A 23,052-nucleotide genomic window follows, 5' to 3' on the forward strand; every position below is an offset into this window, starting at 1 on the left:
GTCATTAATGTAAACCCGAAACAACAAAGACCCAAGAACGGAGACCTGCGGGACACCACTTGTTATTGTCACCCTCTCCCATGCTGATCCATTTGCCACTACACATTGTTGTTCATTATTATATACAGCAGCGGATTTTATCAACGGAATTAGGATTGAGATGTTTCAGAAGTCTTATGTACACTAACTTTTCTAGGATTTTTGAAAAGCATGGAAGGACCTACAGTAGATAGGGCAATCATTAAAAGATTGTGGGTCATGTTTTTTTTTTTTTTTGTTCCTTTGATGTGTGTATTTATGTGTATGTATGTGTGCGTGCGTATCTGTGTATATGCATATGCGGATATATGTGTGTATGTATATATATAAGTATGTATGCATGTATATATGCATATTTGCATATGAATTTTTTTTTTTCTCCTTTTATGTCTATGTGAGGTTAGGGATGGAGTGTATGAGGGAGGGGGGTGTGGCATTTGTGTGCAAATAAAAAATGTATGTAAAATGTATAAAAAAATAAAATTACAAAAAAAAAACAAAGATTGTGGGTCCCCTAATTTAAAGAGGGGAACTACTTTGCCATTTGGAATTACTACAATTTCCAGCCATATCAATTGCTTGATATCTTGGATCAAACCTGAGTAAATAAGCGTCTTCTATCAAATAATCTAATAATGATTAACAAAATACTTCTTAGAAGATTCACTATTTGTTAGTAAAGTATTTTGTTTTTGTTATTCTTGCAAATCTTCTCTCCAGATTCACAGAAATTCAGCTACAAGTTGCAAAGTACAAATGAAAAAAAATATGAGTGAATACATTATGGAAGTGATTTAACCCCATACTCATCAGTCAGTTGCGCTGTCTGTGAAGCAAACAGTTTTTGCATGGACAGACTGCCTGCGATTTACTGCCATCTAACCCCACCCCATTTAAACCAATTGATCTTGATGTGAAAAATACTGATGTATAAATGGAGCCGCATGCATAGTCTATGATCTGAAGAATGCGATTGAGCCTGAGTGTTTCTCTGAAGTTTGTCCTGCATCCCAGTCAGCTCACATAAAAGAAAATATAAAACATAAAAGAAATAGCAGTGTCATCAGCTGAAGTCTACTGATCAGATTTAGAGTCGGACCAAAACACACATGAAACCATTTAAACATTTCTCTTCTTTATTGGCGTCACAATCCAACACGCATTCATTATTCACATTCTAACTTTCCCATACACTGTCACAGTAAAATAGTTTAATAATGATGAAATAACATACATTCATATAATAAACTCTTCAAATGCAACAACAACAACAACAAAAAATAACAGACAATAAATCATTAGTTGCATCAGTGTAGTGGTTTCATCCACTTTGCAAAATATATATATATCTCAGCTTCCTGGCCTTTTTATTATAATTACATACAGTTTCCATAGATGAAAACATGAGTATATTTTTGGTGTTAACAATGTCACAAAATGCAGGCAGTAGTTTTAAATCCAACAAACACTTAAGATATCTTTTCACATCATCTTTTTGGACCCATACAAAATAAAAAATATTATATATTAAATAGGCAATTCGATCGAGCAAATAAACCAAGCAGAATAAAACGACGATAAAAAAAAAAAAAAAACAGTCAGAAAAGACACTGGAGGAAACTCTGCTTACTGGATCTACCTTTTTCCTTCAGGTGAACGCTCATCCCGCCACTGTGCACACGTTTGAAACCGAACTCGAAGAGCTGCCATGTATTTCGCGTTTTCTCAAGTGCTTCGATGTCCGTCGGTGGGGTAATCTAATTCAAGTCCGCGTGGATAAACCTCGACCAGCTCTCGCTCCCGTCCGGTGGTTTTAAACCTGTGTGGATTTGCGGGGATGAGGGTCCACTTCGAGGAAAAGGGGGTAGAAAGGGAGAAAAACTGAAAAAATAAGGGTTGTGTAGAAAACGGTTGCTTTATTTTGACGTTTCCTTGACACCGAAAGGCTAAAGTCGAGGAAAAGTCGAGGACAAAGACGAGCGGACCTCTCCGAATCCAACGCTCGGTTTTCTACTCGTTCGCCTCTTTCCGTCCAAAAAAGTCGCTCGCGGGTAGACCTTTGGACAACTCGAACCGCTTTTGGGAAATGTCGGATGCTGAAAACAATATAATGTTCCACACATAACTGCAGTCCCTTGCAAATTAATTCCTACAACACACGAATACACACACACACACACACACGTTGACAGGACTAAAAAAAAAAACCATTGGAGCAAACCAACAAAGTGCAAAAGTATGAACAGTCAGGTCTAAGTATTACCTAACTGTATTCCTGTGTTTGTCAATTTCTGCCATAATGGTCGGCTGTCACATGACAACAAGATGACAGTCATTAGAGATGACCCTCAACTCCCAAAGTGCATAAACTAATATATCATTTCATATTTTTGTGGATGAATTTTACCTGTTCATTCTACCAACCAAAAACAAAAAGGTGCACATTAAACACACACTCACCCGCACAAACACAAGCTCTCTCTAATAAATACTCATCATCGCCGTCGATGCGTTTGCATTCTTATAAAACCGCTGCAAGATACGTGGATTAAAAAAAACAAACTGATCCGACGTCAGTCTGAGACATGACTCCTTAAAAAAATAATGAAAACCTGTAACACAGTTCAGTAGCGCTATTTCAGCTTAGCTCCCACAGAGATCGCCTATTTCCTCGTCATGGAAAGCAATAAAACTGTGACAGACGTGATGAAGAGGGTGGGGGAAAAAAAAACCAAAGTTGTAAAACATATCGCAAGTTACTCTAAAGTTGCAAACTTTAGGTGTGAGCAAAGGCCAAACCTGTATGGATTCGATTCCAATTCCGTTCCCTAAGACTCCGTCCGTTCGCTAATCTAGACCGCGCGGTCCCTTCCGCAATCCCATCCTGGTTTACATAGCAATGCCTCAAGTGTTTGAAAGCACAGCGCCAGACCCGGCGGAGCCCGGTCCGGCACCCAGCCCCCGCTCCAGGGCCAGGGTTTGGTTAGAAAACTATTCGTGGTGTTAAGCGGCCAAACGGGTCCGTAGGCACTGGCGACCGAAACAAGGAGGTAAGAGAAAGATAGTCCTGTTAAATATAGAATATCAGTCTGTGTCTGGTAGGTTACATGCGTCTGCAGCTGCAGGGGTTCATTCAGCGGTGCAGCGGGGGATGTGGGTCGGACTGCAGGTTGGGACTCTTTTCACTGCAGCAGCCTACAACGCAAAAAAGGAACAGCAAAACAGTATTAAGAATACAATATTCAAGATTATATGCAAGGGTTAGGCTGATATATACAATTTCATGGGTTTCAGTGGAGAGTTTTAGCGTCCCATGATGGTCTAAATGCTGTTTCAGAGGCTTTTCCACCTTGACAAGAACACAATTCTGGGTGAAGCACTTGACACTGTAATGTTTTGGCACGAAAATGGTCAAATTTAAAGATACTGGCACAAAATATCAGCTATCGGCAGCTTTGAGGCAAAAATCTCAGTATCGGCCTTCAAAAACCTATATTGGTCAAACCCTATTATAAATCATGTGATATTGTAGTAGAATGCATGATAAGCATAGGCACAAGTTTCCTCTGTGAAATATGTGTTCAAACGCAAAATAAGGATCAGCAGAATCTGACTAAACTATTTTCCAAGACTTGCTTTGGCCCTGGATGCCCTAAAGTGACTTTTAAAGATCTAGCCAAAAGTGACTGGATGCGACTTATGGCTTGGTTCATCAAGTGTAATTTCACCAGTGTGAGACGGCCTAATTTGATCAAAATCATGAGAGACGACTTGTGAAACCACACATAGAACAATTGTCTACATTTGAGGCCGACATTTAAAACTAAAATCTGTTATTCCAGCGCGAAACACTCCGGACGTCCAGCTCCCTCTTCTCAACCCGGCGGCCCGGCGGCAAAGCGACAGTTCTGGGGGAGCGCGGAGTCCGATATTTAGCCGGAGTGGAATCATTGTGTCACTGGGAGTTTTGGGGAACACCGGTTGAGGATGTCACATGTTATAACATACAGTCCCATCGCGCCCCGTCTTTGGGCCCCGCCAGACGAGCCGTCCAGCTACACTCCAATCCCTCGGTGTGAAGCATTAGTGTTAGCTGGTCTACTTCACTCCGTCTCTCCCTCCATCCCTCCAGCTCGGGTCATAATTGCTGGCAAAATTGCCCATCTATGGTGTATTGCCTCAAAATGTTGCCCATGTATCATGGTCTTTAGACACTTCCAAAGATTAGGTCTAACAAACAGCAAAACTAAATAAGACTGTCAGTGTTTCATACAGCTCATTGGATCGCATCATGTAAAGCCATCTTAAAGGAACAGTTCACCCCAAAATTAAAATTCAGTCATTAACTACTAGCCCCCACAGTTCCATCTCAGCCTATTGAAGTTAACAGGGCCATCTCTTTATAGCTTCCAAAAAAGAAAATTCCACAACACCTAAACAAAAACAAAACCCCACATAAAATGTCCATCAAACATGCAAATGTTTTGTAGTCAAACAATTGCACAGTGGGTCCAAAAGTCCAATGTTTACCTCATCTCCAACAATTTCCTCAACGACATTGCTTTGATCTAGTTGCGCACGACCCTGCAGCGCTCTGGCGGACGTCACAAAGCAATGTCGTTGAGGAAAATATAGGAAATGATGAGGTAAATATTGGACTTTTGGACCCACAGTGCAATCGTTTGGCTACGAAACACTTGGATTATGCTGCACGAGCTGTTTGGAGAAATTAGATGGACATTTCGTCTATTTTTTTGGGAGCTGTTAAAAGGCGGCTCCATTAACTTCAATAGTTTAGAAGAAGGCTGAGATGGAACGATGGGTGCTACCTCGCTGGGTGTTTTCCGTAACAACTTCAATGGATTTTCATGTTGGGATGAACATGAAAATCCATTGAGTGAGAGGGTAAGAGAGAGTTAAGAGTAAATCTGAGCTACTTGTAGTGTCATTTACTCAGGTGTGGTGTAATGAATTGCATTCTGTTGTTTTTAATGGAGCAGTATTGCATCCAAAACTAATGTAAGGGCATTCAATTACGCTCCGGAGGTTTACTATCTTGATGTTATCGCGTTCCCTTCGTCTTTGCATTTCGCAAGTTCTACAACTACAACTCAACTCTACATTAGCATTGCTAGCTGACAACAACTACAATACAGTAGCTTCAAATGCCAACGCTACCTTACTGTGTTACTTGGCTATTTTTTTTTTTTTTTTGCTTTTTTAGCTGTGACAAAGATAGAGCTACAGATGTTTAGTTTTGCAACTGTCAAACTATCATGACACTCAGCCTCACCACATACATTCAGGTGCAGCGGCTTACTTTTTAGCCTTTTTCACAAAGGCCAGTGAATGAGTGGGTCTAGTCCGGACATTCCTTTACCTGTATCAGGTGAGCTTGGCTGTGCGAAGGTGAGCTCCCCCTGTGTGCAGCGACTCAACGTAGGCCAAGGCACTCTGCATGGAGGTCAGACAGTAGCCCTCCTCTCCTATCAAATAGCTGGAAAAGAGATGGAAAAGAGATGTGAGTTTAGCTGTTCCTTTGAAATACCTTGAGGCTGGAAGAAACCTTGAGAGTCAAATTAGGACAATAGGAACACAGACAAAAGACGAGTCCAATCTGATAGAAGGAAAGATAGACAGGCATGACTGACCACAAAAATCCCAAACATTCTCCCATTCATTCTTTATGCTGGAATCATCAAATCAGCATTTTCCCTTAAAGGGAACAGATCAACCTCCCTGCTCAGCCTTGACCATACCACTACTAAACAAAAAGACCCCCCCCCCCCCCCCCAGCTTTAGAGCTCTCCGTGTATATACACAAAAAAGGGTGGGCAGCATGAGGAGCTGGAAAAGAGGGGGATGACGGGTAGAGAGGGATGAGAGGAGAGGATTGCTCAGAGACAGCGGACGAGAGACAGAGGAGGGCTGCAGAGCCAGTCAACTCTGGCTGACCCTGAACTAACGAGAGCAAGACACGAGAGCAACTGGATACGAAGGCAGGGGAGGAGAGAGAAGACACAGAGGGAGAGAGAGAGAGCGAGAGAGAGAGAGAGATACTAGGATGTTTATCACTTTAACTGCTGGGAGGGCTGTGGTCAGGAAATTGTCAATAAAGATGTCTGATACTGCAGAGTGTTGTCACGATAGCAGAATTTGGACTTCGATACCAACACTAAGTTTAATATGTAAAAATGCAATGCTACTGCAATACCACAACAAACAAGAAACCATCAAGCAACATGTTTTCTCACAAGGCTTGGACAGCTTTGTAGATTTTTTTTTTATTTTTTTATTTTTTTATACACAGGGGTTTGATGAGGGTTGGTCCATCTCCTTGTTGGCTTTGTTAAGTGAAATAGTTCCATATTTGGCTCCTGTAACCAGAATTGTCAACCAGTTTAGCTCAAGATGATGTGGACTGATTGATGCCGTTGAATGTTTTCAGCTGTTTGGCTGTGACTGCTGCAAGAGCCAGATTGAGACTGTCTATTCCAATCCTTCCTCTTCTTCTAACTATTCCAATCTGCATGTATCCACCCTCTAGAGGCCATGTTGAGCTCACAGAATACTTTGAATCTCTAGAAAGTATTTCGTGTTCATACAATTCAGTGCTTGAAGTAGTGAAGTTGCTGTAGTGTTGAAATTTCGGTTATCGTGACAACACTACACGGCGCCTGTGTTGACTGAGGTGCTAATGATTGCTTTGTGTGTGTTGGCTCAAAAGCACAGTTCAAAACATCATTAAAAAGTGAAAAGGGGCCCGCACACCAGCCAGTTAGGGCATCAAGCCTCAAAAAAACGAGGATATAAAGAAGCTGAAATAGCCAAAATGGTTCTTTTAATTTGACATGGTGCTCAAAAAGTGCAAAAATCTAAAATTGAAGACAAATTGAAGTAAAAATAACCTTTTTTCCCCCCTTATCTCACCTTCTTAATGTACTTTTTTTTTTAAGCTTGTTTTGGTGTGCAGCCTTTTCCCCTTTGAGGGCTCCTGGTCACGGCATCGCATACTTTTTACACAAATTACAAAAACAGTGAGCGACAACTCATTCAACTAATCACTTCAAAGACACCCCCCCCCCCCCCCTTCCCCTCGGGTGCCACCTCTCCCCCAAACTTGAGCCCTTCCAAACCGCTGAGCTGCATAAACACCGAGTGGGATTTTATTTGTATTTTTATAGGGAAGAAAAAACCCGATTCCTAAATATCCCGACATTCCACGGCCACTGCCAATCTAACCAGGCGGCTTTTTACGACCCGACTGTTTTTACGGCCGAGAGCAGACCTCTCGGGTGTGGTCTGGACTCACACGCGACGACACCCTGATACTCGGCCTGACACATCTGAACCCGAGATCCCCCCCCCCCCCCGTACGTCCCTGCTTGCCTGCTCCTGTCTCGGTACTGGCCAACATGCATTCAGACGTAGTGTAGTTGTTGTGGCATATGCTTACAGCACTTTATACCACAGTGAGCATGTGTCAACTTCAGGAAGACGGCAGTGAGAAAGATGGTGAACAAAAAACAAAGGTCATATACTAATGTCCCTTTGCTGATACAGCATTTTATTGCAAATTAGATATCATCCAGTCAAGTGTCGTCCACCTCTGATATGGATATGATGCAGTTTGATTACACACTGTACAATTTAATTAATACCAAACTGGTTGTCTATGGGAAGTCCTTAACCTGAACTGATTCAAATGAGACATTTTGATTGGATTATTTTAATTAATAATGTTTTTATTATCATCATCACCATGGAGAGTTTTCCACCCTGACAAGGATAAGATTCCAGGGGGAAACACTGAATAGTTGCAATGTTTTGGCGGAAAATTGTCAGATTTAAAGATGAACATTGGCAGTATCTGTCTTCAAAAGCCTGCATCACTCAAATGAGTCACGGTGAGGAGTATTGCGCAAGTTGGCAGAGGCTTCTTATGAGGCAAGCTTTTCTCTGACACAATGCTGGCACCTCTAAGGATGAGCCCCGCGGTGGAGGGAGGTGCAGGTAAACAACTGTTTCCTGTAAGAACTTGGTATGTTTGTCATTTGCTGTCATTCCCCATCGTGCCGACACTCACCCTTCGTGAATGAACTCCTCCAAGGCGGCGCATTCGGACACCAGCTGGGGAGACTCGCACCGCAGAGCCACGAAGGACAGGATGGGCAACAGGTCGTCTGCGCCGCTGTCGGACGAAGGAGAGGAGGAGGTGGGATGAAGCGCAGAGGAAAACAGCAAGTAAATAAATAGGGCAGAGGGAGAGAAAAAAAAAAAAGAGAATGACATTTACAGGGTATGATGACATGTGCGCCCCGAGGGACTGACTGGAAACTAAATCAAACGCAGCCCTTAATGGGACGTGTGTTCAGAGATGGAAATGATAAAGCTTTTTTTTTTTTTTTTCCTGTCGGGAGGAGCGATTACGGCCCGGAGCAGATGATGACAGCTCGATAGCATTCTCTCCCCGGGTGCAGACAGTGACCGTTTGTTTATCGGGACTCACACGCAGTGGGCCGGCCGCTCGGGCCCCCGCCGGCCCTCGCGTGAGAAGCCCGGGTGGCTGGCCCTCGACTGACCCCGGGGCCCGCGCGCAACTGGATACTCTCCCTCCGCAGGTCCGGGGGAGGCGCGGACGGGGCTCGTGTAACCGCGGAGAGCCGGACCTCACACGCATAATCGCAACCCTGAGTAATAATCCTCTGAGTTCACTACTGTAAACACACACACACACAATAATCAAAACCGAAACCGGTGTCTCTGCATTCCAAGGCTACAATGCGCCGCGTCTGGATACTGATTTCGGTGAGAAACCGCATCGGGGTGGGGGGGGGTGGGTTTCACGATTCAGCGAACGAGTCAAAAGACGGCAGAAACACCGAGGGGGAAAAAAACAAAATCAACAGGACAGAGAGAGTGGGAGAGAGAGAGGTGGGCGAGGTGAGCGACACAATGAAGAGGGAGAAAAGGAAAAAGGGGACGTAGAGCCAGACAAAAGGCGCGGGGGGAGAACAAATGAGCCCCCATCGGTCGGGAACAAAAGAGAGGGATGAATGTGGAAACGCTATCGGACGGATTAAAACGAAGAGAGCGAGCAGAGGAAGAAGTGTGTGTGTGTGTGTGTGTCCAATTAAGTCGAGCGGAAACCGAAAGGGACAGGGTGTGGTGAAAAGAAAAACACAAAGTGCACGGCGTAAATATTAAGTACGCTCGTTCCTATCGAAAGCCGATGATCTTATATATGAACTGAGCGAGGTCATGATTAGTTAGGAGCCCGGGTGGAATTTCCTTGCCTTGACCGAAAGCGTTTCCTTGCAGAAAAGCAACCTGTATTTAGATGGACTAAGAAAAGCCAGTCACATCTGGGCCTGTACCGAACCGTGACCAAGAAGAAAAAACATTGGTCACTGCCAGATGGCAAGCGGGAAAATATACAGTCCTAAATTACCCCCCCTCAATGAGGCCTGAATCAACTTCTGAGCGAAAACAACACATAAAGAGGACACTTCTGCAATGGTGTTTTATTGCATTAGAGTTGCCAGCGGCCACTGGCTAGATTATGGCATTCCCGAAAATAAGACGGAACTGCGATGACCTAAAAGAGCCGGAGCGCTCGGTCGAGAAGAGCTGTTTCTTTCCAGCAGAGGCTTTCTGGTCAAGCTGCGATCATTTTACTTAAAAAATGTGTTTATATATCATATCTGGAGATCACAGACCCAGTCATATGAGATCATAGATTTCTGAAGACGTAGCAGAGTTTGACTTTGCGGCTTCCGAGTAAACTCGCGCTTCCAGGTAACAAATTCAATCCCGGACGGCACGCAGGAGATACTGCTCGGCAACTAAATTTAGTTCCGAGAAACGAAAACCGAATCGCAGCGGGAGGGGTGGAACGAAAAAAAGAAAAAAAAAAAACGTCACAACTTTTTTGGACGAAGGTCTTTGAGAAGTGCTTACTCGCCCTCCGCGCACGCTCCCGATACAAGGAGACAGATATGGAGCAGGAGACGTGGCCTCGGCCGCCCTCCGAAACATTAGCGGGTCCAAGAAGAAAAAAAAAAAAAAAAAAAGAGAAGACGTGAAAACAGAGACGAGGATGAGAGTGTGTGAGGAAGACGAGATAGGCAACTCTTTGGGGTGGGAATGTGGACTCGTAAGAAGTTCTAGATTTAAAGCCTGGGGGCTGTAAACTCACGCCTCTTTGGTTTCCTACCAATGCTTTTGAGCCCTATTAAAAAAAAAAAAAACACAGTCTATGCCCTTAACTTGAGGCTTAAGTTAACAGACTCCTGGGTGTGGTGCGGGGGGGGGGATAATACGAAGGCCCGACTAGTAGATCCGCGTACATATTTCCTCTGCGGCCATTCATTTGCCGACGTTTCAGACGAACCTTTGTCAAAACAGGGAACAATTTAAATTGAGTCCGCGGTGCGCTCTGTGTGTTCCCCCCCCATTATGGGCGCTGTGACCCACTGAGCCTCTGTCCGACTCTCTCTGCATCACCCAGGATTCTAAGAACCTTCCTCCTCGTCGGGACCCCGGGTCTGTGCCGAAAACCCAGACAGGACGACCCACTTTTTTTTTTTAGGCCTGGCCAGGAAGAAGCGCTCTACAGGAGGCGGGGGGGGGGGGGTAACAGACCTAGGACGGCCCCTGCCCCGCCGGGCCTAGCCGAGCGCTGATGAGACCTGACAGGGCGAGTACCGAGGCAGGGAGCCTTAAATGATGTTTGGGTACTTGCACTGGACTTTGGGAAAGTCTTGGCCCTTCCTACCATAAGCATGGAGTCAGCAGGGATGGGGGGAAAGGGCTTTCACTTTGAGGCAAAGTTTATTTGGGTGGATTCAATTGAAGGAAAATTCCATCCAATCTGTATTCAGCGCATTCCAGGAGTTATTTTGTGATCAAGTCTTGCAATTTACTTTTTCGGTGTACCCACTTTCCCGCAACCTGCCTTGTCTACTTCCACTTCAGCTTGTGATTTCCTACATTTCCCAGAATGCCTTTTGACAACCCCCCAGAGAACGTACAGGAACCTGTTGCATTCAGCGATACATGTAGGTGGATAGAGCAACAGTGATAGCAAAAGTTTTTCCAGTTGAGAAAAAAGTGACAATCGTGCCCCTTACCCAAAATGCAACATGTGTTGTGACTGCAATGCATTATGGACTACTGAAGTGCGTCGGTGCAAAATGGCGGCTCTAGAAACAAGCCCTCGCTCTTTGATTGTGAGGTACTGACACCAAATCCTGACGTTTACCGTTGACGTTTTAGGTAGCTTCAAATTTTTATGCCATCAAACTCCATCGTAGCTACGCTGGAAATACCTCAACATCACCAAGAGCTGTTTTTATAACAGTGTTTTTGGGGGGAATTTTCCTTCAATTATGTGCATTTGTGCTGTCTGCTTCCAATATGTGGTGGAAATCTGTGCGTGTGTGTGTGTGTGTTTGTCTTCATCGGTAATGGCGAGGCAGTGATCTCATACTCACATGGCGGCCGTTCTGGGCGTCAGGTCCACCTCGTGAAGGCATCTGTAGTCCTCGGCACAGGCGCAGATGAGACGCAACGTTCGAACTGCGGCACAACGGCAGAGCAGACGGAAGAAACGTGAGCGATGACGAGCCACTGTCATCGGCCCAAATATCCAGAAGTAGTGCAGCACTAATTCTGTAAATTCATGCTGCGGTTTGCTCAAAGTAAGAAAAAAAGCGAGTAAATTTCACCATGAACTCCAGAGAGCCACTTCAGATCAGTACGCCTTCTAACGTGGATTATTTTGAAAGTGTAGAGTGACAGGAAATGTGGGAGAGAGACAGACTCAAACCTACAACGACATATCATCAAGAACTTATCCTCTTCAAAGTGATTTATACTTAGTATTGGACAGTACGAAGTGGCGTGGAACATGAAAGATGGGCGACAGGCATTGGCGTGCGACGCGATTTGAGAACCACATTGGAACAAATCACATGGCGAGTACATGATATTCGCTTTAGCCCACCAGAAATCTTCCCAGCTCATTTATTCTAAAGATAAAAAGGGTGGAGCTGAGTGGGAAAACCACACCAGCGGGATGGCTGTCCATCACTCAGATTTCCAACCAAACCACGTCTTTTTGCATCATCTGTGAACAATTTTTGTTAAGTCTATCATGGTGTTCATTTTGCTGACTTCAACATATTTGGCTGTCTCAAACACTAAAAATTGTGAGAAGTGGTAACTCTAACCAGCAAATGATCTCTCAATGTTCCAAGTAATAATCCGCAACGTTCCATATAAATGTCTCTACCATTGACTGCTGTAACTTAATGGTGATTCAACCTATATACAGAAGAACTGGGTAGTGAGCATGAGCAGTGACAGCCACCATGACTAAACAGAACAGAGCGCCACCTACAGAAACTCAAACTGCATCAACAGAAAATCCAAGGAGAAAGACGTCACAGTACTGGACACACTGTATGATTGACAGGTGATCTCTGGGAAGTGCAGTGCAGAAACACCACAGCAAGAAGAAAACAAAAACTAACTCACCAATACACTCCAACTTCCTCTGAGGACAGCAGTCTTTACACACGAGCTTCAGCTCCTGAACTGCAGACTCGTAGGGGTAGGAACCTTGCAGCGCGTCAGGGTCCTGGGGGAACAGCTTCAGGGGAACACCGACATCTCCAGGCGTGGCGTCCCGGTACAGCTGCATACTCGTCTCAAAAGCCACTTCCCTTTCCTTGTGCACCTTCCTGATAACGGAGACACCGAGAGTTACAGTCAGACTGAAACCAATGCAGCAATGGATGTTCATGATATTACAAGTAGGGGTATACCAATAGTTTTTGAAAGCTGATGCTGATATATCTGGATTAATGTCGCTGATGTTCAATATATTTAAATGGGACCATTTTCAAGCCAATTTGAGTTTTATTCCAAGTATTCAATGTTTCCCACAGAATAAGAAAGATACCACTCTGCTCTGGAAAAACTAAACGAGAAAAAAAAAAATCCTGGATCCATTTTGTAGTCAAATCTCCTCCTCCTTCCTATCAAACCAGGAGGCCCTGTACAGTGTAGGAATAACACAAACACTGTTACAGATATTACTGGAATATTTCAAGTAATTAATGTAAGACCCACATGTCGAATTAGTGGGCTTGAATAATGGTCATCACGACATCATTCCAGTCCCGCATAAACACAACTTAACTAACTGATGATTTGAAAAGACGGGCCACAAATCAAAATGTCTACTTGTGTGTTTTGAGAATCAGACAAGCAATAAAGGATGGAGGAGGCTGATGTACTCTAGTTTTAGAGTATGACTGCCACATACTGGTCAGTGTGAGAGGTGCACTCACGCAGTATTTCTAAGGAACATTCACAAACATTCTTCCCAGCATATATAAAGCTGATAAAATCCTATAAAACACTGTGCAGCATCGTGCCAAACCTGGACCCATCTCTAACAGTAGAAACAAACATGTTAGCCAATGTCTGAGTCCTGTGACATCCTCCCACCACTTCAGCCAGCATGCTATTGATCAGCACTAGACTGAGACCTGGAGTTTGACCCTGGCATTTTGTGGGCACTTTCAAACTAGTAGTCCCTCTGCTTTGGTTCCAATCAGGGTATGAGTTCTTACTTTGCTGCAGTAATGCATCGGTTCAGCTGCCTTTCATACTCTATTTGGACTCATTGTCCAAATATAGTAACTCTAACCCAATTATATATAGGTCCAAAATCAATTAACCATCCAGACAGTGGAGAAACAACTTTAGCCTTGTGTAGAGCAGCATAACAGACAGCCAGTCAGGAGCCTGTTTGATACAGAGCCATTATTTGCTTTGATTTGATTGGCTCACGGCCAGAGTGAGTGTGCGCTGGACAGGAAAAAGTTTGAGAGCAGGCAAAACCAAAGACTGCATATAACTGAGACATGAAATGTTATTGAATCAAAAAGTTAGCACCCAGTGTGGCTGGTGAACCTCAAATTTTACTGGCATGTGATGCATCATGGGTGGCAATTTCGGACCGTGCTTGATTGGCCAGAATTTTGGTCTAGGAAAGGACTTTGTTTCGAGGTTAACATACATAGAGCATCGGCATAACCCATAATTCACGGTGTATTTAACCCATAATACTCCGCTTCCCATAGTTGGGTGGAGTTGGTTTGGAAACGTAGTGAGAAACCTCCCTCTCAAAACGAGGTCTCACTCCCGATTGTTTTGCTCTCATACGGACAAATGAACCTTACTCTGGTGAACCAACTAGGTGTGAAGAGATGGCGATTTAGGATGTGGCTGCAGTACCTGAAAAGAGCCAACAGGGGGCTCCACAGTGGCGTGAAGAAGGCTTCCTCTATGTTGGCGACGCACAGGTCCTTAGAGCTGGCTGTGTTCAGACACTCAAAGGACAGCAAACACAACGACAGCAGCTGATCTGAAACACAAAGCAAGGGAAGGGAAGGGAAGGGAAGGGAGGGACAATTGAAATATTTTGCAAAGGTATGTACTTGGACAAGAAAGCAAGATGAGGAATGACAAAGACGAGCGATCTCTCTGAATCTAATGCCAGATTTTCTCTACAGATGTTCTCCATAAATCATCCCAAACGACTGGACAGACCTATGACTGATGCTCACAAAGATTTAAGAATTTGGGGAACTGTGGATGTTGAAACAGTGTTTTAAATCAACATGACAAGATCATTTTCATACACTTTGGCTTTCATTTGCAAGTGAATTCCTCACACAAACACACTCATCCTCCCCGATCCCGCTCACCAATGGCGATATGGATATCCTTGACGATGGCCTTCAGGTGCTCCTTCAGCGCTCTCATCTCCAGCTCCTGGACGTGGCCCTCGTCCCGCTCCGGCCGCATCGAGGGGTCGAAGGTGAGGTCCGAGTCGGAGCCGGCGTCGTCCCCGTCGCCGTGCGGCGGCGGCGCCCAGTCCAGCTGGGTCAGGAACTGCTCCAGGTCCTCGAACGAGTTCTCGCGGTCCACCGTCAGCGGCGTGCGAGGCTCCTCCCCTTCCTCCTCCTCGTAGTTGGTGTTGCGGTCGCGGGAGAGGGAGGGGGAGAAGGAGGGGTCGGAGCTGAAGCTCTGGCTGCCGACGACACCGCCGCCGGTCCTGCTCGGCTTCTTCTGGGTCTCTGTAGAATCCACGGCATTTTCATTTAGAGAAATGTCCGTTTTGCTAATGTATCTCCCACAGTAGTGATTCAACCTATACCCAGTTTATGAAAGCTTTTACATTTGCGGTTGAGCTGGGAAAGAAATGATTGATTTGAACCAAACGTTCCCCACCAAGACCCGCCCCGCAAATATCTGGCCGGCCATACCTGGGTGCAGCAGGCTTTGGGTGCTGCGGGAGGCTCTCAGGGGCAAGGCGGGACTTGAGGGGAGGCCTTTACTGACGATGGGGTAGAGCCTGTTGTAAACCCGGTACTGGTGTTTCCTCAGGAGCTTCATCACTGGGTGGTCAGAACGGCTGCAGACACAGTACATGGGGAAAAGTAATTTCTCCTTTGTTTTGATATAGCTGGAGTGATGGCGGCACCTAGTGGCCAAGCAAACTCCTACTGGAGGTACAGGAGGAATAGGAGGAGATGACGGGCCAGCTGAGTTGAGGAGATGGAAGTTTTTAACTGCTTTTCATGTTATCATTTTTCATGCCTTTGTTCATTTAGATGGAATTTTCTTTACTTAGATTAACTCAAAGGCCTATTTTGCCAAATCTGAACATTATGTTACAACAACCTGTCCCTGCAGCATACTTCCTACTGGCATCAAGACCAACAACAATCATCGAACTGGGAGTTAAAGTAGTGGTTCTCAACGTGGGGTCCGGGGACCACCAGGGGTCCTTGAGGGGGTTCCAGGGGGTCCCCAGCAAATTGATGAAGTGTTAAACTTCACCATTATTTCATTTACAAGAAGTTAACACAATTAGAGAATGCAGAAGAATGACTATTTTGATCTTAGTTTCACTGTTATCTCTCTACCTACAATACAGACGGTCATGGAATTCTGGATAAAATCATATCTAACAATAAAAATATTCTCAGATTTGGGTCCAAGAGATAAAATCTCATGAAATGGGGGTCCGTGGCTCTAATATGCACTAAATTAGGGTCCTTGATATGAAAAAGGTTGAGAATCACTGAGTTAAAGCACACCATTAGTAAACACAGGTGAGACATGACAGACATTCTCGCTCCTTTGACCCAAGTGTGTAGTGACATTTGTGAGTGATAGTAACCAAACCTAATCTAAACACAAGATAACACAGGGAAAGGTAAATGTCATCTACTGACAGAACCAGAGTAGCTGAACTGACCCTTCGAGCGCCTCCAATAATCTGCTGTGGTAGTGGTGACGTAACACTTATCACTCGACCACGTTTCATCAGACTAACAATACTGCTGAATGTGTAGAATAGTAGCACAAAAGAGCAGCTAAGCACAAACACTACTGTTATCTGAGCGCGGTGATTTACCTGAGCAGGAAGGAGACCAGGCCTGAAACCAGCGTGGCATCGTCAGGATTCTTCTTCATGTTGGCTTTCCACAGTTTGGGCCAATCCTGCACGACAAACAGAGTTATATGAAAAACTAATTAACAAAACACATCCGCAACTTCATAATTGAAACTACTGAAATTCAGACAAACTCACATGGTCTTGCTCATATTCCAGCACATTGGCGTAGAGAACGCGCTGCTCTTGCTCCTCTGCAGTCACTGTCCCCGATGCTGCGAACCTCCTGCAATGACAACACGCGAATGTTTATGTATCAATTAACATGACAATGAACAGTTTTCTTCTTGGGTTTATCCACAAGCACTTGCATTATCTATGGATCTGAGCTGATGCAAAAAATGTATGCAAATATCACATGGAAATACAGGCAATAATTTTAAGAATTCAAATATATTCTTCCCTCAGACCTTGATTTCTTAAGTGTGCATTTCCAAAACTGACTGGCTGTGAACCATTTCCAAGTATTTGACAAAAAGCTGCAACATAACTCTAGCAAAAAATCGAATCCTTTAGAGAGCACTTTAAACGCAATTTGGACGCACTGAGAGCGACAAGGCATGTCAATTTCAACTGAAAGTTTGTTAGACTCATTGGAAGGAACTAACTTTACTCAGGCTGATGTAGCAATAATTACATTAAGGGTGGAGGAAAAGGGAGAGAAGCAGTTCTCGGTGCTTGTAAGAGAAGACAAGACACACTCAAATAGATGTACGTTTTAAATAATGATTAAAAGACGGAGGTGTACCTGTTGGCCTCCTCCTGCAGCCTGAGTCTTCTCTCCTCCATCTTCCTGTGGAGCTGATGTCGCGACAAACATTGAGGAAACTACTAAACAGCTAAAAGTGATGACGCCTTTTTGGAGTTTCAAAACACGGGGGGGGGGGGCGTCTTGTCATTACAACCTTCAGCGAAAAATGAAAACCCCCACAAACGAGAATAGTTCCAGTACTGCGACTATCAATGTTTCAGAACTTTGAAAATAAAGTGAAACCGGGCCAGCAGGGCCGACAACAGAAGGATACGGCGTCCTGCCTGGCTTTGGCTATGATGAGGTTCTCCATCATCTGCCGCTGGAGAGAGAGCGTCTGCGATGGAAAAGAGAACAAGTTACTTTCGTGGTTTAAGTGCTTCATAAGTTCATGCACTTAAATATGAAATATGAGTCCACGTTCTCCTCAACACCTCCACCTGATGGTGACTTTATATGCAATAACTGTGTTCATTATAATGCAATGATCAAGTCAGACATATTTTACCATCCCCACACAAGGAGCAAAATATAGAGTAAAAGGCACAATAACATGTCATAGTAAATATGTGATTTATATGGTGAAATGTCCATGTGGCCTTTGGTATATCGAAAAGAGCAGTTAAGGATCAGAATATTTGAGAACAAAATAAATTAGAAATACTGATGTCAAGTCCTCAGTAGCTACACATTTCAATACAAATAAACATGATGTTAGTTCATTGAGGTTTACGGGTCTAGAACTGGTCAAGAAGCCATTTAGAGGAGATAGTAGAGATCTTTGAAATAAACACTGGCTCCAAGTGGGCTAAATGAAGAAATGGATTTGTCTTGCCATTTATGAGATTTGTATGGGGGGGGGGGAGGGATAGAAACTTTGGAGGTAAACAGGATTCCTGGCTTGATTAGGGGTTAGTTGAGTTTTTGTTGTATGATGTGAAAATAACTTGCTTGCTGTATATGATGACTTCAGACAATGTAAGAGGACAGTGAGCGAGACTGAATGTACTGTTATGGTTAATTATGTGGTATAGTCTACAGGTGTGACTAATTAAGCTGACAGTTGAAAAAAAGGTTACTTGGTGTCTTGGATGTATGCCGATTTGAAGAGTGGCTCCTAGACTTTCATAAAACGTCTGAAGTCATGTTCTACCAGGTATGTAGGTCTACTGACAAGCAAGGTGAAATTAAATTTACAGATTTTTTTCATAGAGTGTGGCGGTAGGTTCTCCACAGAAGAGAACGACACATATCGAGGAACCAAACTTTAACTGGACTTTACCTTTACAAACGCCTTTAGCTTTCTCCAGTAAGCACGCAGCTCCATTTGGTTGTTCGGACGTCGGAACATTTTCCGTATCTGAATGATAACATTACATTAAAAATCCCTCCAACACAACAGAATGGAAATAGGGATAACGTTAGCTAACCGTTAGTTAAATAGAAAGGTAAAAGTTGCGGCAACGAGATTTATGTTATCGCATTTCGCTTACCATTTTTTTTCTGCCCGAAGAGAGTCACTTTTTCCACCAGAGTGATTAGTACGACGAGGGAAGTTCCGCTGTTTTGTTGAGACGTTATCTAGCATTAAAATATCCCTGATCTAGGCAGTAAGTAGATTTCAACACAACAGCTCCCAGTCCCCTGCATGCGTTCAGCGACCAGCTGCGTCAAGTTACCACGGGTAGTTACGATACGCCCGGAAGCACATCGATTTTGCCTTCAAAATAAAAGCGCAAAATGTGTCGCCTCGAAAAAATAAGTATTGGCGTACACTCTCTTTTTTCAAAGAGTTTTTTGTTTAAGTCAATGTTAAGTGTGTTTGGGGAGAGTGCTGTGCTTGTGTATCACTTTTTGTGAAACATCGACGGTTTCCCACACTCATTTGTACATCAAATTCAAGGACTTTTCAATGACTTTCAAGGTATTGCTTGGTGTAATTCAAGGACTCAATTGTCATGTTTTGGGTTAAGATTGGTCAAAATTAGACACCATAGAGGCTTCATTATTTGCTTATGATCTTATCAAGTCAAGAAGTCGGGGTGAAATCACTGATTTCAAAATGACACTTTGTTGCTATATCTGTGCAAATATCCATCACCGGGTTTTCCTCAAGATGTGAAGTGTTGATGCTAGGATGGAGAGTGATGGGAAGACACTACTAGACCACTAGACTTAGCCACTACAGCTTGATACATTGCATTACCCAAATAAGTTACACTGTCCATGGGTTTTATTTTGAAAATCGATGGGAAGTCCTATTTTGCTTTATTCTGGCTAGCTTGATAACAGCTGAGCCTGGAAGGGTCCAACAGAGATCAAACTAATTGACTGGCCAGGAGGGGGGCGGGGCATCACAGGCGGCATCAACCAATCACGTGTCTCTTACCTATGGCAAACACTAAAGCCTGGCAAACACTAAAGCCTGAAAAACAATCTGCGATTTTTCCAACATCTACATCTACACATCTATGTGACAGTGATGCAAATGAATGCCTCCAGCGTAAAAGGTATGGATTTTATGCTTGGGTTGAACCGCAGGGTAAACCGTACTGACTCCCGTCTTGTTCTTTGAATCTCGCATTTTAAATACATGTGGTAAATACTGTGGAATGAGGGAGAGGCCACTTTTTCTACTCTTTCTATCTGCCTCGCTTTAGCATTTCATTGTATGCAGAAAAATGCATGGGGGTCCAAGGGGTAGGGAATTGCAAAACCATCCACAACACCCCCAGAGATAATCAGATGTGTAATATCACTAACCTATTGTGTGTGTGTGTGTGTGTGCTTGTGTGTTTGTGCTGGGTCAGGTGAGTGCAGAATGACCTGGGTTCAGAATACATGTGAGCTTAAAGTGAGTCAACGAAATGCTTGGTATGGGTCAGAGGCTGAGACCCAAGCCAGTGGGGGGGTCTCTCTCTCTCTCTCTCTCTCTCTCTCTCTCTCTCTCTCTCTCTCTCTCTCTCTCTCTCTCTCTCTCTCTCTCTCTCTCTCTCTCTCACTCACACACACACACGTGCACTAACCAAAGACGTCTTTTGGTAGGCTTGACCAGGTGCGAGCCTTGCCAGACGAGCTTCATAATTCGCTTTCAGCTTCTGGTTCAGGCGCGACGCTTCCTCGATGGGGGTCAGTTCCCTACGCACACACACACACACACACACATACACACACAAATCAATACATTACTGAAGGGGAGATTTCTCACAAGAGCTGCAGCAGGAAAGAGCTACATTGCCTCAGAAACCATATTAAAGCCTCAAAGGCAACATATGATCGTATTTAAGGCCTCGAATTGAGATAATTCAATTGAAAACACTTGAGGACTTGTTAAGGATCTGGTAGATGTTTTGCCTTTGCTCACTGACGGTTAGGAGAATCTGCAAAGTGGCTGCTTCCTGGAACTGCCTGTTGTTTACCTTAATGGATATCTATATAATGGAATGTAGACACTGGCCCTTACTTTCTGCTGCTGTCCTGTGACTCCACTGTCTGCAGTCTCTGGAAGACCTCGGGGGGCAGGAAGGGGGAGGGCTGCCCGTCGCCCTCCGACAGCACCCTGCGGTGGCCGGGCTTCGACGGGCTGCCCGCTTTAGGCCCAGAGTCCACAGGGGTATCAGACGGAGCGACTGGGACAACAGAGGAAGAAAAGAGGAGGGGAGGGGGGATAGGTGGTGATTGGTTAAAAGGACAAAGCAGCTAAAACATTGGCTAGTTTTTTTTGGCTGATTGTCTGTTTATTAAAGCGATGCTTGTGATTGGAGGAAGCGTGTTTACCGGTGTTGGCGGGGAGGCTGGCGCTCAGGTGGTTCAGGCTTCCCGATTGGACGGGCGAACGGGAAGAGGAGGAGGCGGCGGCGGAGAGGGAGAGGGAGAGGTCGGGCGGCTCGTCCCTCCTCCCTATAAAGGACTTGGCTCGCTCCAGGCACTGCTCGGCCAGCCGCAGCATCCGCTCCACCTCCACCGCCACCATCTCCCTCTCCTCTGAGGAAGGAGAAGAAGAAGAAGAAGAGAGAGGGAATGACAGAAAGAAACGGCATTCCTAGGGGGATTCGTCTCGATCGAGGTCATCTCCTGACATTTCAGGTCTGATCCAATTTGCTGGAGTAACAGTCAAGTACTGTGTTCCAGTTGATTAGTTCAGCTGCGGTTCAAATCATTAACTACGTTGGCAGAGGGGGCAAGTCTGGGCAAGCTCCACCCACACTATTAGTAAGAACTTTACAGCCTTACAGACTGACAGCCACTAATTCGTTATGCGGAACCATAGCTGTCAAACGATAAGTTTCTTAGACACTGTCAAACATAGTTGCAGTCAAATTCACTGTTGCTGCATTTGTGGTCCCATCTAAATAGCATAATAATAGCCTAACCTTGATGGATGTTCACAGATCTTACTTTGTGATACAGCTTCCTCCAAAAGTGCATGTGAAATGTAGTTGATCGTCCTCAAGTATTCACAGTAGGCTTCCTGCAGAGACAGAGCAAGCATGTAATATATTGTTATAACACACACCCACAATACAATATGCCACCATAAATGTCCATGCCCATGAATCACTAATACGACAACAAACATCAGGCAGTTTAATGCTGCCTTGCTTATCAGCAAACAGCCCAGTAAAACATGACTTTTACAGTATATTCTCTCATAAAACATGACTTTTTGAATCATTAGGTTCCACTTGTAAACTCGGCATCCACACATTCCACCAAGCAGCTATTGGTTCAATCAAATTTCAATCTTCAGAACTGTTATCCGTTACTGTCACCTGTTATTCCCACCCTCTTCTTGCACCACAAACACACCTTGGAGGGTGTGTGAACCAAGTCTCAAAGTGGACATTTTATTGAAGTAACACGCTGCTTGGTGGATTGTCTATACGCCGAATTTTACAAAAGACCCAAATGATTCATAAGAGGTCTCAAGTCATGTTCTAGCAGGTGGGTGCGCTTAGTGACAAGCAAGACAACAGTAAACTGACAGGTTTTTGTATTGAGTTTGGCGTCACGGTCTTTCCATTCAAGACAACGGCACATATGAGAGCGACGTATCATGCCATAATATATTTCCGTTATGTTAATTGCAAAAAGCAAAATACAGCGTTATGAAGAGACTTTCGGAGTTCACTGCCTGTAGCACGGTTTATTTACCTATGTGTGACAACATTAGTTTCGCAGTTCACTGCCTGTAGCACGGTTTATTTACCTGTGTGACAACATTAGTAGGAGTGGTCACATAAATATGATACCCCCGCCCCACCCCCCTTCCCGTCTGTTTACATCAACTAGGCCAGGCTATTTCCTATGGTTTTAAAACTGTACCGCTGCCAGCAGCAAAGCCGGATAGCCTACTACCTTATGTCTGTTCCCTGCGTCCAGCTGTATTGCAATTTTGGCCATTTTCATGGCATTTTGAAGGGGCGTCACGCTACTGTCTGAGCCAGATGCAGCCATCGCTAGTCCGGATGTGACGTATACATGAACGGAAGTATTGTCAGCCGATCGAGCAGTGGTCAAGATAGCTAGAAAGAAGATAGGACGAAGTTGATGCAACGTGTTATTGAGTAAAACAAAGTGAAAATTAAGACGGTATTCAAGGAGGAATCTGTAGTGAATTGAATTATAGTTGTCATCATCCTTTTTGCAGCATAACACGAAGTTTTTTGTTCTCTATACACCTATTTTCCCCCAAACGTGACAACGTTTACCTTTTTATTTT

The 23,052-nt window shown here is 44.4% G+C and overlaps 1 protein-coding gene across 1 annotated transcript; it reads right to left on the reverse strand.

Moving 5' to 3' along the window:
- Positions 1 to 1,187: 1,187 nt before the first annotated feature.
- On the reverse strand, positions 1,188 to 22,787 carry vps9d1 (VPS9 domain containing 1). The gene is made up of 17 exons (XM_071546225.1): positions 22,689 to 22,787; positions 21,729 to 21,801; positions 21,108 to 21,314; positions 20,794 to 20,959; positions 20,357 to 20,468; positions 17,605 to 17,667; positions 17,328 to 17,380; positions 16,718 to 16,805; positions 16,541 to 16,626; positions 15,384 to 15,532; positions 14,823 to 15,194; positions 14,350 to 14,479; positions 12,580 to 12,785; positions 11,535 to 11,619; positions 8,126 to 8,230; positions 5,420 to 5,536; positions 1,188 to 3,234 (listed from the first exon to the last, which is right to left on the reverse strand). The coding sequence occupies exons 1-16, from the start codon at positions 22,785 to 22,787 to the stop codon at positions 5,425 to 5,427; spliced, it is 2,106 nt and encodes a 701-aa protein (XP_071402326.1). The 3' UTR covers positions 1,188 to 3,234; positions 5,420 to 5,424.
- Between the last annotated feature and the right edge of the window lie 265 nt (positions 22,788 to 23,052).

Source organism: Centroberyx affinis, unplaced genomic scaffold, assembly GCF_046629955.1.
Source record: "Centroberyx affinis isolate AG114_WGS23_722 - 3 ecotype Tasmania unplaced genomic scaffold, CSIRO-AGI_Caff_v1 ptg005180l_1, whole genome shotgun sequence".
Classification (NCBI taxonomy): domain Eukaryota; kingdom Metazoa; phylum Chordata; class Actinopteri; order Beryciformes; family Berycidae; genus Centroberyx; species Centroberyx affinis.

Coding starts and splice junctions, on each gene's coding strand:
- vps9d1 (XM_071546225.1), bottom strand. CDS start 22,787: ATGGCTGCATCTGGCTCAGACAGTAGCGTGACGCCCCTTCAAAATGCC. Junction 17,668..20,356: donor CCTACCAAAAGACGTCTTTG/GTTAGTGCACGT, acceptor TTTCCATCGCAG/ACGCTCTCTCTCCAGCGGCA. Junction 8,231..11,534: donor ACGCCCAGAACGGCCGCCAT/GTGAGTATGAGA, acceptor TTCGTCCGACAG/CGGCGCAGACGACCTGTTGC.